Genomic DNA, 15740 nt, shown 5'->3' with positions numbered 1-15740 from the left:
CCACGGGAAAAGTGATTCATCTGTGGCTAACTGAAGAAGTTAAGGATAGTATTAGATTAAAAGAAAAGGCCTATAATGTTGCCAAGAAGAGTAGTAAGCCTGAGGGTTGGGAGAGTTTTAGAAACCAGCAAAAGATGTCCAAAAAATTGATAAAAAGGAAGAAAATAGAATATGAAAGTAAACTGGCAAGAAATATAAAAACGGATTGTAAGAGCTTCTACAAGTACATTAAAAGGAAGAGAGTAGCAAAAGTAAACATTGGTCTCGTAGAGGCTGAGATAGGAGAAATTATAATGGGGAATAAGGAAATGGCAGAGAAATTAAACAAATATTTTGTATCTGTCTTCACAATAGAAGACACAAAACGCATACCAGAAAGAGTGGGAGACCAAGGGGCTAATGAGTGAGGAACTTAAAGTAATTAATATCAGTAGAGAAAAAGTACTGGAGAAACTAATGGGACTACGAGCCGATAAATCCCCTGGACCTGATGGCTTATATCCTAGAGTTCTAAAAGAGGTGGCTGCAGAGATAGCGGATGCATTGGTTGTGATCTTCCAAAATTCCCTAGATTCTAAAACGGTCCCAGCGGATTGGAAGGTAGCAAATGTAACCCCTCTATTCAAGAAAGAGGAGAGGGAGAAAACAGGGAACTACAGGCCAGTTAGCCTGAAATCAGTTGTCGGGAAAATTCTGGAATTTATTATTAAGGAAGTGGTAACAGGGCACATGTTGCCTAATCGTATTATGGTTTTCCATGATTTTATGAAAGGGAAATGGTGTTTGACAAATTTATTAGAGTTTTTTGAGGATGTAACTAGCAGGGTAGATAAAGGGGATCCAGTAAATGTAATATATTTGGATTTTCAAAAGGCATTCAATAAGGTGCCACATAAAAGGTTGGTATGCAAGATAAGGGCTCATTGGTTTGGGGGTGTTGTTAGCATAGGTAGAGGACAGAAAACAGAGAGTAGGGATAAATGGTCATTTTCTGGTTGGCAGGCTGTAACTAGTGGGGTGCCGCAAGGATCGGTGCTTGGGCCTCAGCTATTTACAATCTATATAATGACTTTGATGAAGGGACTGAGCATAATGTGTCCAAGTTTGCTGACGGTACAAAGTTAGGTGGGAAAGTAAGCTGTGAGGAGGACACAGAGTCAGCAAAGGGATATAGACAGGTTAAGTGAGTGGGCAAGAAGGTGGCAGATGGAGTATAATGTGGGGAAATGTGAAGTTATTCACCTTGGTAGGAAGAATAGAAAAACAGAATATTTTTTAAATGGTGAGAAACTATTAAATGTTGGTGCTCAGAGAGATTTGGGTCTCCTCACAAGAAACACATAAGGTTTGCATGCAGGTGCAGCAAGCAATTAGGATGGCAAATGGCATGTTGGCCTTTATTGCAAAAGGGTTGGAGTACAAGATTAGGGAAGTCTTACTACAATTGTACAGGGCTTTAGTGAGACCTCACCTGGAGTACTGTGTACAGTTTGGTCTCCTTATCTAAGGAAGGATATACTTGCCTTCGAGGCAGTGCAACAAAGGTTCACTAGATTGAATCTTGGGATGAGAGGGTTGTCCAATGAGGAGAGATTAAGTAGAATGGGCATACGCTGTCTCTAGTTTAGCAGAATGAGAGGTGATCTAATTGAAACATATAAGATTCTGAGGGGGCTTGACAGGGTAGATGCTGAGAGGTTGTTTCCCCTGGCTGGAGAGTCTAGAACTAGGGCACGTAGTCTCAGGATAAGGGGTCGGCCATTTAATACAGAGATGAGGAGGAATTTCTTCACTCAGAGGGTTGTGAATCTTTGGAATTCTCTACCCCAGAGGGCTGTGGATGCTCAGTCATTGAGTATATTCAAGGCTGAGATGGATAGATTTCTGGACCCTAGGGGAATCAAGGGATATGGGGATCGAGCGGGAAAGTGGAGTTGAGGTCAAAGATCAGCCACGATCTTATTGAATGGTGGAGCAGGCTCAAGGGGCCATATGGCCTATTATGTTCTTATGTTCTTCCGTCCTTCCTATTACTTTGTAATAGCCTGTGTATGTTTACTATATTTCCTCCATATAAATTACAGTAAAGCTTTTTACTTCATGGGTGAAATGTTTCATAGAAATTGCTTTTATGTTGTTTCAGAATCCTACAGTTTATGAGGTGAAGTGCTTCTTAGATTGGTTGAATTTTGGTCAGGTAGCATGTCTTTAGTTTAGTTTAATGAATATTCATGCTATGAAGAAATAGCCACATGTGTTTATTGAATGATGGTTTAATGATGCCAATTGTTTTCTTGTAACTAGGGAAAAGTGGAGGTGGAAGCTGGAAAAGAAATAATGAAGTTTGAAGCAGGTGCTTTCTCTTATTATGGCATGATGGCTCTCACATCTTCTCCAGGTACTAATCTTAATTGGTTGAAGAGCTAGAACAGTTGTAGAGATCAATGTATTTTATGAAAGTAAAAAAAAAATTGGTAATTTTTTGAATCCAAATTATTAACATTTAATCAGTGCTCTGAGACTTGGATTTTAAAGCTGTAAGTAATCCCCTTGCAACCTGTAGCTCTAATGGGTACCAAATTATTGATTAGACTACTAAACTCGGCTACCAAACATTTTTATCCTGTGTACCGATGTATATGTGTATATGTATATCTGTAAGTGCTACAATTAGTTCCTGTAGCACTGCCACACTCATTGATTGCACACTCCACATTGCTAATCTATAAGATAGTAAATTTAAAATGTATGTTGCGTACTCCAGATTTGGGCATCACTCCTGCAGCTACACACTTCTACCAATAGTTGAAGCTTCTTAAGCTCTAGAAGCTGCAGATTGCCATACCTATAAACACAGCATCACTAATGCACTGAGAGAATTTTGCTTTGTCCTAAATGTCTACACGAAATCCACCTGTGTGTGTGTACGTGTGTGTGTGCGTGTCCAGATATAAATTCTGTGATAGTGACCAAGTTTGCATTTCTTAAGATATATACCTTAATTAAAAATAACTAAACCTCGGTAATTTGATGTTCCGAATCTGAGCAGCCTATTTTACTTGGGTTATCTATTTTCTTTCTTTGCCCAGACCAAAGTTGGAATTAGACTCTCATCACCTCGGGTATCCCACCATGCAGTTACAATAGTATTACAATATATTTTTTTTTTAAATGGCTCTAAAATTGCTGGAACATGCTAATGGCAACTATACCAGCAATTTCCTCAGTTCAAAAATCTTAGTTAAGCTGCATTTATGAAATGTAGCTTAAAAAATGCTTTTCAAAATAAAACCTGTTGAAATAATTGAATTTTACTTCAACAGTAATGTCAAGTATAGACGCACTCGGTTCATTTGCAGCTTACTCGAGATGAATGGAGTTAGCTGTTGAGAAAAGTGCAGACTGAAGGGTCATGTGTGGTGATTAGGCTAGAAATAGGAACTGAACTTGATCACGTGAGGGGCTGAGGAGGGTCAGGTCAAAGGGAAAATAATTGAAATATAATGGATCAAATAAAGCATGGAACGATTAAAACTGTTTGGCCCATCTTAACCTTCTCTGTCTGTAGACCATGTGCAATCTATCCTATTATGGACTCAATGCCACCCATTTAATCTGAGTGAGAACTCTACTTAAATACTGCCTGACTACAGGTCAGCAAGCTAAACTCCACAAAAGCTGCAGTTTTAGGTTATGTGGACCATCCAACTCAGTGGTCAGATCGCCTCAATGTCCTCATGAAAAAAACACACAACTACCCCTGCTTGCTTGTAAGCTAATTTTTCAAAGTGCAAAATTATGTGAAATTAAACAAAAATTGATCAATGAAAATTTTAAAAATCAGAGAAGGAATTAATATTACAATTTTTAAAAAAGTGATGATAAATTGAAAAATGAAATGGTTAATTCAGGTTGAAGGTAAGCTGGTGCTCTACCATCATGATATATTTATTTTTATGGTACTGCATTGATTTGAACTCAGATTTAATATTACAAATTATGGTTAGATTTCCCATTTGGCGCAATGAATGTCAATTTTTTTTAAAAAAATACCCATCCAATTTATTTTCCTCCCAATCATCTTCTGGTACAAAAGACGTAATAGTATTAGGAAATGAAGAATTCCATGCCTTTTCAGTGATGGTCTTAATTATTCTTACCTTGTTAAAGCATTAATTGCCATAAACCAGTCTTCACTCATCAAATTTCTCATTTCAATTGGAGTGGGGGGAACTGACTCTTAATGGCACAGGAAGATTTAAGGTTTACTGCTGGCACAAAATGGGGCTGAAAGTGAAACCTCGTATGAAAGCAAATTGGACTCTTAAGACTGCACTATATTGGTGCTGATACTATTGGCACTGCTGAGCCAAGGGGATAATCCAACCCTGTTTTAATATCTAAAATGTGAAATTGAGATGTTCTTAAGAGATTTTTAGTGTTTTTCTGTCTGAGCTTTACAATGCATTGCATTTAATATTTGTTTCAAGATACTGAATGAGGAGTTTATGCTCTTTTGAACATTGAACTTGACAGCCCTCTAGTGGATATTTTGAGGATAGAAATGCAGTGGCTCTTTTGCTCCCTTTGAGTCTTTAGTAATATAATCACAAGGTCCTTATGGATGAGGAAAGTAATTTGGCTCATTTTAATTCACCCATCCAGAACAATCCTACGCTTTTTTTTCCCCACCTCCCTTGCTTCATTTAGTTGTTCTTTAAAGGATTCCATGGTTTTCATCTCCACCACTGCCTGAAGGACCATTCCAAGTGTTGATCACTCTCAGTGTGAAGAATAACCTCCTGACAACAGCTTTAAAGTTATCTTTTACTAGTTTGAACCTGTGTCCCCTTTTCCTACTTCCACAAATTAAAATAGTAGTCCAGATTAACCTTTCCCATGCCATTTACTATTTTACATGTGTCAGCCTTGGCTCAGTGGTACCACTGTCGCCTCTGAGTTAGAAGGTTGTGGGTCCAAGCCCCACTCCAGAGACTTGAGCACATAATCTAGGTTGGCACTTCTGTGTAATACTGAGGGAGTGCTGCACTGTTGGAGATGCTGTCTTTTGGATGAGGCATTAAACTGAAGCCCTGACTGCCCTCTATGATGGACATAAAACATCCCATGGCACTATTTGAAGGAGAGCAGGGGAGTTCTCCCGTGTCCTGGCCAATATTTATCCCTCAACCAACACGTAAAACATATGATCTAGTCATTTATTTCATTGCTGTTTGTGGGAGCTTACTGTGCGCAAATTGGCTTGCCGCATTTCCTACATTACAACAGTGATTACACTTCAAAAGTACTTCATTGGCTGTGCAGCATTTTGGGGCATCTTGAGGTTTTGAAAGGTGCTGTATTAATGCAAGTCTGTCTTTCTTTATATCCGTCTATAAGATCACCTCTCAAATGTCTCCTTTCCAGCATGAAAAGCCTAAGTCTCTCCATTGTTTCCTGAATTCAGATCCCTGACACTGGAGATCAGCCTCTTGTCTCTTCTTTGCACTGCCTCCAGTGCTTGAATGTCTCCCTTGTTTCTTGGCAACAGGAACTGGACACAGTACTCAAGGTGTGGTCTGACCAGAGGACTGTACAGTTTGATCACAACTCCCTGTGCCTTGCATTCTATTATTTTGGCTATGTAATTCAACGTTTTATTGGCTTTGTTGATTGCTGCTCTGCATTAGTTGGACACGTATGTTGAATCATCTAAACCTCTTGGGTCCCTTACAACTTCATTCTTGGCTATTTCAACACTACTTATGAAGTATGTATGTTGCCGATTTTTCTTTCCTATGTGCAATACCTTATACTTGCACGTAATAAATTTCCTCTGCCATTGTTTGACCCACTCAAATATATTGTTTAGCTCATTCTGAGATGTCTGTTCCAATTCCACTGCCCCTCCTAGTTTGGTATCAGCTGCAAATTTGACCAATTTGCATTATGCTTCAGAATCCAAATCATTGATATAAGTTAGAACCAATGGACTCAACATTGAACCCCACTTTTTAATAGGAGTTCTCAGCTCTACTTTACTGTGCTGCTTTAGATTAAAGGAAATTGATTAAAAGACATGTTAAAATGCTGATACTTTATAAACTTCATGTTCATTCCCGTTTTTAAAAAAAATTCATCTTGGAAATGCTAAGAAAACAATTAAGTCCAAATTTAAAAATGACGACCTATGCTCGGGCAATATTTATTGAACATGAGTTGCCACAGCTTTTAAGTGGTTACAAATATGAAGTCATTTTTAGAAATAGAGCAATTTCAAAAAGCCTGCAAAGTACAATTATTTAAAATAAAACTCTGCCTCAGGTTCCTTTTGAAATTTGACAGATAGTTTTCAGTTTTATTCAAATATTTAAGCACTGATTACAAAAGATTGGATTTTGCTGCACTTCACTGTTACTTCAAGGATTGGACAGATGTAAATGATGAAGTCGAGTCATGTTACAGGTATTCAAGGTCTCAAAATACTCTAGTGCAATTCCTGATCATTTTTGGTGTAATATTCCTATGCTATATGTTTTTTAAAAAAGAACTTGCATTTTAATGGCACTTTTCACGACCAAAGGATATTTGAAAGCAATTTACAGCTTATGAATTATTGCCTGCATTTAACAAAGGAGCACCCGTATATTTAATAATGGCAGTAGGCTTGGGAAAAATGGTGGACCTGATTGGGGTCTTGCTATTTGCCACATCTTGTGACTAAGGACAAAGAAAATAACAAGGAAAAAATGAAGCACTGTCTAGAAACAAAAGGCCCAGTGACGATATTGGGTTTTCACTTGCCAAAAATTGTAATTTGAGATTTTTTGAAAACGCTTCCTTTGAATCCTATTGGCTATAATAATGAAGAGTAAACTTATGGAATTGAAATGTCCTGTAGGGTATAATTTGTTTGAAAACCACAGAAAATTTGAACATCTGAGTTTTTCGAAGGGATTTATGTTTAAAGCCCGCTACCATTCATCTAATGAATGTTGGGTGAGATTAAGTACTTTTATTTAACTAAATTGCTATACCGAATTACCTACTTTGGTTAAGCACAGTAGTTAACTTACAAAAAGAGTGTGATTGCAGCAATAGAGAAGTGGACTTCACTCGGAATTTTTACTGAATGCAAGGCTTGCCATACATTGAGAAAACATGTTGAGTCAAATGGGGATCTTCCCAGTGAAATTTACTCAGGATACTTGACAACAATACTTGCGATACCGTTCTATACTCGCTCTATATTCAACAATAGCATCACAAATACAGTCATCAAATCAATACTCAATGCAACTCATGTCCCCGAAGTTTTCAGTTGCATTTGTAACTCTACTGCTGCAATTACTTCATTGTCACACTGACACAGCTATCAGTGAAATTAAAAGGGACACTGATCTGATTAAATAATAGTACCTGTATGTGCCGTGATGTCAGGGGACAGGACTTGCATTCATTGTACCCCATTGTATGCAATCTGTGTTTTATAGAAACTCAACATTACAATTAAAAATTTATAAAATTCTATGATATAAGTTATGATTTTCTTATTTCAATATTATTGATTTACCTAGTCTTCTCTCCTACTCATAATATTGGTAATGTCCTGCACTATGGACATGGCCCTTTACCTAGACTTCTTAATAATTAAAAAGAAACTAACCCAAACTATCCCAGTCTCTGAAGGATATTAAGAGGAAATTCATTAGGGCCAAACCTTGATGAGGTGGAAGGTACAGATCCAACCTGAGGCACCACCTGGGTAGTATTGAGCCGTATAGACCAGAAAGATCCTTGGGTTGATTCCTAGTGTGTGCGCTTGCCCAGCTGAACTCAGATCGGCAGTAGTTGTGGTTCTGAAATTTGCATGTATGGACATCGGATGGCTTTGGTTGTGATGCCCTCCATGGTAGAGTAGCCTGTCGATACTCACTGCCCGGGCTCATACATGAAGATTGCCAGTTGGCTAAAGCACTTGAGGGTGCCTGTGAAATCGTACCCTACCAAAGAGTTTAGTTTTTCAGGACAGGAGTGGAGAAAGTTAGAATTTTTTTTTTAAAAATCACTTTTTTAAACCCTTGAATTAGGTAGTTGGGCAAAATTGAGATAGGTAATTTAATACTTATCCTAAAACTTTCCAGAAAAGTGTGGGATTGAATGGTAGGTAATATTACATGGGTTTGTGATTGAGGTTTGTTAAGGCAATATGTCCTATGTTATATTTAATCTCTGATTTATTGATGCTATCTTTATGTACAAAGTCAGAGTTCTGTTTACCATTGTTCTCTTGCCTTAATTAATATGCATAAAATGTGTGAGGTGTCAAATATTTTTCCACTATTAATTTTTACTTACCTGTTTCTGTTTTTATTCTTTAATTCCTCTGTAGTTCCTTTGTCTCTGTCTCGTACTTTTGCTGTCAGCAGAACTGAATCACTGGCTGGTTCACCAGGTAAATTTGCACAAATATGTTAATACTTTGCTTGTTAAAGCTGCAATTTGCACAAAGATTCATTCCAATACCAAAATGAAATCTTTTCAATATGTGCAAAATACAATTATTGAGAGGGTAAATCCTGTTGGAGCACGTGTGGTATAAAGACACCTAAACCTACAGTTCAATCATGTACAGAGTTCTCGGGCATAGGTCAATCCTTCAGTTTTTATAATTGTACCAGTGCACAATTTGTCTGTATTTTACTTTGATCAAAACATGTGCTGTACATTTAGAATAATGGGTACTGTGGAGAGAAATAGCTGCAATGAAACTGAGGGATAACTAATGGCATGCTAAACCATGTTTGTGGATGTGGCTCATGGGATTAAGGAAAACCAGCAAAACCCAGTGATTTGAATTATATCATAATATATAGCAAAGTATTATTTTAAAAGCAGATTTACAGTTGTAACTGCACTACTAATGTGATAACATTAATAACAGTTAGACAGAATATGACTGAGTATAGTACATGATTGTGATGTAACTCCATTATTTAAGAAAGGTGAGAGAGAAAAGCCAGGAAATTATACACCTGTTAGACTAACATCTGTTGTGGAGAAATTATTGGAATCTATAATCTATAATTAAGGACAAAGTGACTGAGCAATTAGATAAATTTGAGCTGATTAGAGAGAGCCAACATGGATTTGTAAAGGATAGGTCATGTCTAACGAACCTAATTTAATTTTTTGAGGAAGTAACTAAAGACAGGGGAATGTCTACGGAATAAAAACTCAGCAAGTCAGGCAGCATCTGTGGACAAAGAAACAGAGTTAACGTTTCAGGTCAATGAGCCTTCGTCAGAAATGCTATGGATGTAGTTTATATGCACCTCCAGAAAGCATTCGATAAGGTTCCACATAAGAGATTGTCAGTTAAAATTAAAGTTCATGGAATTGAAGGCAAATTATTGACCTGTTTAGGAGATTGGCTAGGAGGTGGAAGACAGAGTAAGAATAATGGATATGTACTTGAATTGGAAGGAAGTGACAAGTGATGTCCCACAAGGATCTGTGCTGGAGCCTTAGCTATTCACTATATTTATTAACGACTTAGATAACATGATAGAGAGCTATATATCCAAGTTTGCTGATGACACAAAGATAGGTGGTATAGTAAGTAATGTAGACGGGAGCATAAAATTACAAAGAAATATTGATAGATTAAATGAGTGGGCAAAACTGTGGCAGATGGGTTTCAGTGCAGGTAAATGTGAGGTCATCCATTTTGGACCAAAAAAGGATAGATCCAAGTATTTTTTAAATGGTGAAAAGCTAGTAACAGTGAAGGTCCAAAGAGATTTAGGGGTCCATGTACACAGATCACTAAAATGTAGTAGTCAGGTACAAAAAATAATCAAAAAAGTTAATGGAATGTTAATCTTTATATCTAGAGGGCTAGAATATAAAGGGGTGGAAGTTCTTCTACGTCTATAGAAAGCCCAGGTTAGACCATATCTGGAGTGCTGTGTACAGTTCTGGGCACCACATCTTAGAAAGGATATATTGGCCTTGGAAGGATTGCAGCTCGCCAGAATGTTAACAGGGCTCCAAGGGCTAAATTATGAGGAGAAATTACATAAACTAGGTTTTTATTCTCTGAAATATAGAAGGTTAAGGGGTGATTTGATTGAGGCTTTTAGGATTTTGAAAGGAATTGTTAGGGTAGATAGAGAGAAACTTTTTTCACTGGCGGGGGACATAACGTTAAAATCAGAGGCTGGCCATTCAGAAGAGAAGTTAGGAAACACTTCTTCACAGAAAGGATGATAGAAGTATGGAATGCTCTCTCTCAAAAAGCAGTCGATCCTAGTTCAATTAATAATTTTAAATCTGAAATCGGTAGATTTTTGCTAGCCAAGTGTATTAAGGGATATGGAGCCACGGTGGTAAATGGAGTTAAGAGACAGATCAGCCATGATCTCATTGAAGGGCTGAATGGCCTACTCCTGTTCCTATGATGTCAACACAGCAGCATCATGACTTATAGAGTAAGATTATGTTGAGAATATTTGCTCTGTAAATTGTTTTCATATACCAAACCATGATATAGCTATAATAGAAGTTTCTACAACCTTCTGAGATCTCTGCGCTCCACCATTTGTGATGTGCCTTCAGCTGCGAAGACCCTAAGCTCTGGAATTCCCTCACTAAACCTCTCTGTCTTTCTACTTCTCTCTCCTCCTTTAAGAAGCTCCTTAAAACTTACTTCTTCAACCAAGCTTTTGGTCACCTGTCCTATAATCTTCTTATGTGGCTCGGTATCATATTTTGTTTGATAACGCTCACGTGAAGGGCCTTGCAACGTTTTACTATGTTTAAAGGGGCTATATATATGCAAGTTGTTGGTTTCATTATACTTTACAGATTAGATGTGTTTAACTGTAACCATTTTGTTGTACTTCATATACCTGGAATAAGTTAACCAATACAACAGGGAAGGATCTCTTGCCCAACTGTTTTAGATACCTTTACATTGGAATCACAGCTTTCCCTTCTCATATAAGGATGTGTTTACACTGACAATTTAGCATTGGAACCCCAGGCACTTTGTAAACCTACCTAACCTTAATGGAAATGTTGAGAGAATGGGGATTTTCCTTCCATATTTTTAGTTGTTTTGCAATAGTCCTGCCCATGATTCTATCCAGGCATGTGCACAACTTCCTCATGGCCTAGACTGCTGTAAAGACTGCAGTTCTGTGTGGCTGATGCCCTGAACTGCAACCATAAATCATCTCCATCGAGTTTCTACCATATGCATCCATATCTGCTGTCTTGCGTGAAAGTACTTTCTCAATCAGTATTACACTGTGTTTAAGGCAACATGTTTTTCCAGAGATTAGTTTTCTACATTCCGTACAGAATTTGAAACCTGGCATATGTTCTGACTTATATTCTCTTCTCTATGGCTGGTGGCTATATTTGCACTCTGTGCTTTCCCATCAATTTTGATTTCACTTTGTAATACGTTGTGCAAAAAAAATGCAGCAGTGCAAGAAATTGCAATGCTTTCATTTGTTCGTTGAAGTTCAAATGTTTGCATTGGCAAATCTTCCCATTTGGGGTATGTACAACCTGGTGCTTTCAACATAGTTGAAACAACTATATTTCTCAAGATACACCATGGCTATTATCTTTTTGGAAACTGGGTTTAAGAGTCCTTCACAGAGTTCACGGTAAACCAGCAGGCCATGAAGCCCACTTCTGCCATAATCTCCAAATTCATCCATGTGTCAAAATTAATAAGTATTTCTGAAGAAGGACACAATTCAGAAGAGAGCTACCTTTGACATTTAGGGTTTGATCATCCCACTGGTTGTCATGACCCCATAAGGAAGAACTGAGCAGTTCCGTTGCCCCAGTTGCACAATGGATGCTAGACTGCCATATTTATTCCTCTAGATCAGTCTGTTTAGCCGAGGGCTAGCTCACCAGATTTTCTTCTTGTATCAGGACGTCACAAAATAATGCCTTGATCATGGAACATGCCAATGGAATCCACCTTTTGCTTCAAAGGATTTGGCCTGCATTTCCAAACAATATTGCTATCGGTTGTGTTAATAAGCAACCCAGAGCAAAGTATTACTATAATAAAGTTTCTTCGATCGATGAGGTATCTTGAGAAATTACGGCAGGCTTTATTCACACAATTTTGTTCTATCCAGGAGAAGGAGGTGATTACTTGACCTCTTAAACCTTGAGTACATTGAAAAGGAAAAGTCTAATGATGGTCACCTTTTCCACAATTATACAGTGTGTTATGGGAACTGCATTGAGTCATCAACTTTATAGATAACTAATCTCAGTAATCTTTACTGGAACAATGGCCAAACACTGCTATTGGCGAGTTATTTGTTCCCCATGCCCTTAACCTTTGCCCTTAATCTTCCTTTTTCTCTTCCCTCCTACAGTGCTGAAATAGGATAAAACCAACCAGTCTCTTTCTATTGCAAATAGTGGGAATCCCTGAAATTGTTAGGATCAAGTCCTCTGGCTCTGAGAATTTATACATGATGTATACATGCTAATTTTATTCATGGAAAATTAACTTGTGCATTTTTAGGGTATTTCAGATGATTGTGACTGGAATTTGACACAGGATGACATGTGGAGAGGTTGCTCCATATATGGGATGGAAACACTATTTGCTTTCCAATCCCATAATAACATTTGTGCTCACATCACAAGATTCACATTTTTCATGGTGTTAACTCTTACAGTGCCGGCAGCTTGAGGAAATTCTGTGTAACTCCAGTTGGCTACTGTAAGACTTCAGCTGACTCATTTAAAAAATGTTAAAAACTAATAATGTGGAAAAGATTTAATATTGTAATATTTCAATATTAATAAAATATACATTTCAGAATTAAAATAACATTCCTCCATTGTCTCTGCCTTGTACTGGTATACGTTCGACCTTGCTCTCACCCCTGCTTCACACTTATTCTCTCTTTTTCTGTGTATATGTGTGTTGCGCACTCATGCGTGCTCTTTCTGTCTCTCTTAATCGCTTTCCTTCTCTCGGTTTCTCTTTCTTGCTTATTTTCTCTATCTCTATCTCTCCCTCACACTCTCCTATGTTTTTTTCTTCTCTTTCCTTTTATTTCTTGCACGCTCTCACTTTCATTCGTTCTCTCTCTCGTCCCTTATAGAATGGCTCCCATCTTCCCCAGAACTGATGCCAATTCCTCATAAAACAAAAACCCTCATAAAACAAAAACCCTCTTCCATGTGGTGACAAACAAAAGCAATGTCAGACTACCCTTTCCAGGAAGTCACACCCTGCTCTGGAGTCAGGTCAGGTCAGGCCAGGCCAGGTCTTGACTCCACATTTACACTGACAGTTAAATGCTTCTCACCAATGATAAATTGTTGCCCCTTTAGCCATGTATTGAGCTCCCTAACGTCTATCCTTCCCTATTCTGATACGTGGCTCAGGCAGTAATCCAAAGAGTACCACCCTAGAAGTCATCCTTCCTAAACTCCTTTCACTAAAACTCCTTTTGCTTTCCTACATTGTTGGCTCCCATGTGGACCACAATGACTCCCTGCTGTCCTCCCCTTCCATTAACCTTTTCCAGTCTTTCTGAAATGTCCTTCACCTTGTCCCTGGTAAGCATCTAACATCCAGGACTGTTGGTCTGAACTAAAAAAGATAATGTCCACCCCTCTAACTGTCAAGTTTCCAATTTCTAATTATTACTGCATTCCTAACTGCATTTTTAAGCTCCTTCCCTGCCCCTGAGCCAACTCATCTTTTTTGGTGCCATTGTAATTCATTTGATTGTTCTGCCCAGCATCATTATCCTCCCCTCAGGAAGCCAATGCTTCAGTCTTGTCAGAGAGCATAATTTGCTCTGGACATTCCTGCTATAGCCTGTCCTTCCCTGTGTTTTTTGACCTGTGGAATATAGGAACAGGACTAGGCCATTCAGCCCCTCGAGCCTATTCTGCCATTCAATCGGATCATGGCTGATCTGCACCTCAGCTCCATGCCTTTGCTCCATGCCCCATGATACCTTTACCTAATAAAAATTTATCGATCTCAGTCTTGACAATTTCAGCTAATTTAGCATCCAGAGTCTTTTGGGGGCGAGAGATCCAGATTTCCACGACCCTTTATATGAAAGTGTTTCCTGATTTCACTCCTAAATGGCCTAGCTTTAATTTTAAGATTATCCCCCCCAGAGACTCGAGTGCATAATCCGGGCTGACACCTCAGTGCAGTACTAAGGGAGCACTGCACTGTCGCGGGTGCCACCCTTCATATAAGACTTTAGCTCTCTCAAGTGGGCGTAAAAGATCCCATGGTACTATTTAAAGAAGAGCAGGGATTGTCTCCCGGTGTCCTGGCCAATATCCATCTCTCAACCGACATCACTAAAAAACACATGATCTGGTGTTTATGGGTGCTGTGTGCAAATTGGCTGCTGAGTTTCCCTACATTACAACAGTGATTACACTTCTAAAGCTTCATTAGTTGTAAAGCGCTTTGGGCGTACTGAATCGTGAAATGTGCTTTATAAATTCACGTCCTTCCCTTGTTCTTCATTCCCCCATCTGAGGAAATAGTTTTTCTGTATCGACCCTATCGAATACCTTTATGATTTTAAAGACCTCGACTATCTAAACTCAAGGGAATACAAATCAAGTTTATGCAACCTGTCCTCATAATTTAACCCTTTAAGCCCTGGTATCATTCAGGTGAATTTGCAGTATGCCCCCTCCAATATATCGTTCCTGAAGTTCGGTGCCCAAAACTAAACGCAGTACTCAGATGGGGTCTGACCAAGGCTTTAACGGAAGCATCATTTCCTCATTTTTTGTATTCCAACCCACTTGAGATAAAGGCCTTTTATCTTTTTGATCACTTTTTGTATTTATGCACTAGTTTTTAGTGATTTGTGTACATAGACACCTATATCCTCCACTGCTCCTAGTCTCTCACCTTTAAGAAAATATTTCGATTTGTTTTTCTGGGATCCAAACTGAATGACCTCATACTTCCCCACATTGAACTCCATCTGCCTTGGTTTTGCCCATTCACCTAGTCTGTCTTTTTTTTTGTAACTTCCTGCTCGCATCTACACAACTTACTGTTTCTCCTAACATGGTGTTATCTGCAAACTTGGATATACAACTCTATTCCTACATCCAGGTCATTAATATATATGGTAAAAAGCTGCGATCCCAGTACAGATCCCTGGGAAACACCACTTGTCACGTCGTGGCAATCAGAGTATGTTCCCTTTATCTCTACCCTCTGTCTCCTACTTCCCAACCAACGTCCCCAAGATTATCATCTTGTAGTGGATATTCACCACTCCTTCCTCTACAACTGTCAACTCAACAGGGTAACTACCCTCTGAAACTCTTGCTCCAGAAACCTCCCCACTCCCTGATGTTTCAGATTGTCTCCAACTCTGCCTCAAGTTCTGAAATATTGAGCTAAAGTAATTTGAGTTGGAGACACTTCTTGCAGATGTGTTTGTCCGAGTCAGCATCTGCTTCTTGAAACTTCTACATCGTACATGACCCACACATAGATGTCCTTGCCTATGCTGTTGTTCTTACTATGAATGTTAATTAAATTTTAAGTTTATATTCTTTATCTACTTGAATTTCAGTTAAACTACTCTGCTCCTCCTGTCGCCCTGCTCTAAATTCCCACTCTAGCCAAATTTCAGATTTGGAATGACTATTCTTACACTTGTTCCCAACTCACGCTATTAACA

General features: G+C 38.5%; 1 protein-coding gene across 4 annotated transcripts in view; it reads left to right on the top strand.

Annotated features, from left to right (window-relative positions):
* LOC137339956 (metal transporter CNNM2-like) overlaps window positions 1-15740 on the top strand; it is a 190561-nt gene that overhangs the window by 163091 nt on the left and 11730 nt on the right. For 2 of the 4 annotated variants that reach the window (XM_068002061.1, XM_068002063.1), the window contains 2 exons: window positions 2305-2398; window positions 8393-8455. In XM_068002061.1, the coding sequence (XP_067858162.1) occupies window positions 2305-2398; window positions 8393-8455 (157 nt within the window). The remainder of the gene's footprint in view (window positions 1-2304; window positions 2399-8392; window positions 8456-15740) is intronic. The other 2 variants (XM_068002062.1, XM_068002064.1) reach the window with 1 other exon arrangement.

Source organism: Heptranchias perlo, chromosome 21 (assembly GCF_035084215.1).
Source record: "Heptranchias perlo isolate sHepPer1 chromosome 21, sHepPer1.hap1, whole genome shotgun sequence".
Lineage (NCBI taxonomy): Eukaryota > Metazoa > Chordata > Chondrichthyes > Hexanchiformes > Hexanchidae > Heptranchias > Heptranchias perlo.
Note: the sequence above shows the minus strand (reverse complement) of the source record. Positions and strands in the feature narration are given on the sequence as shown.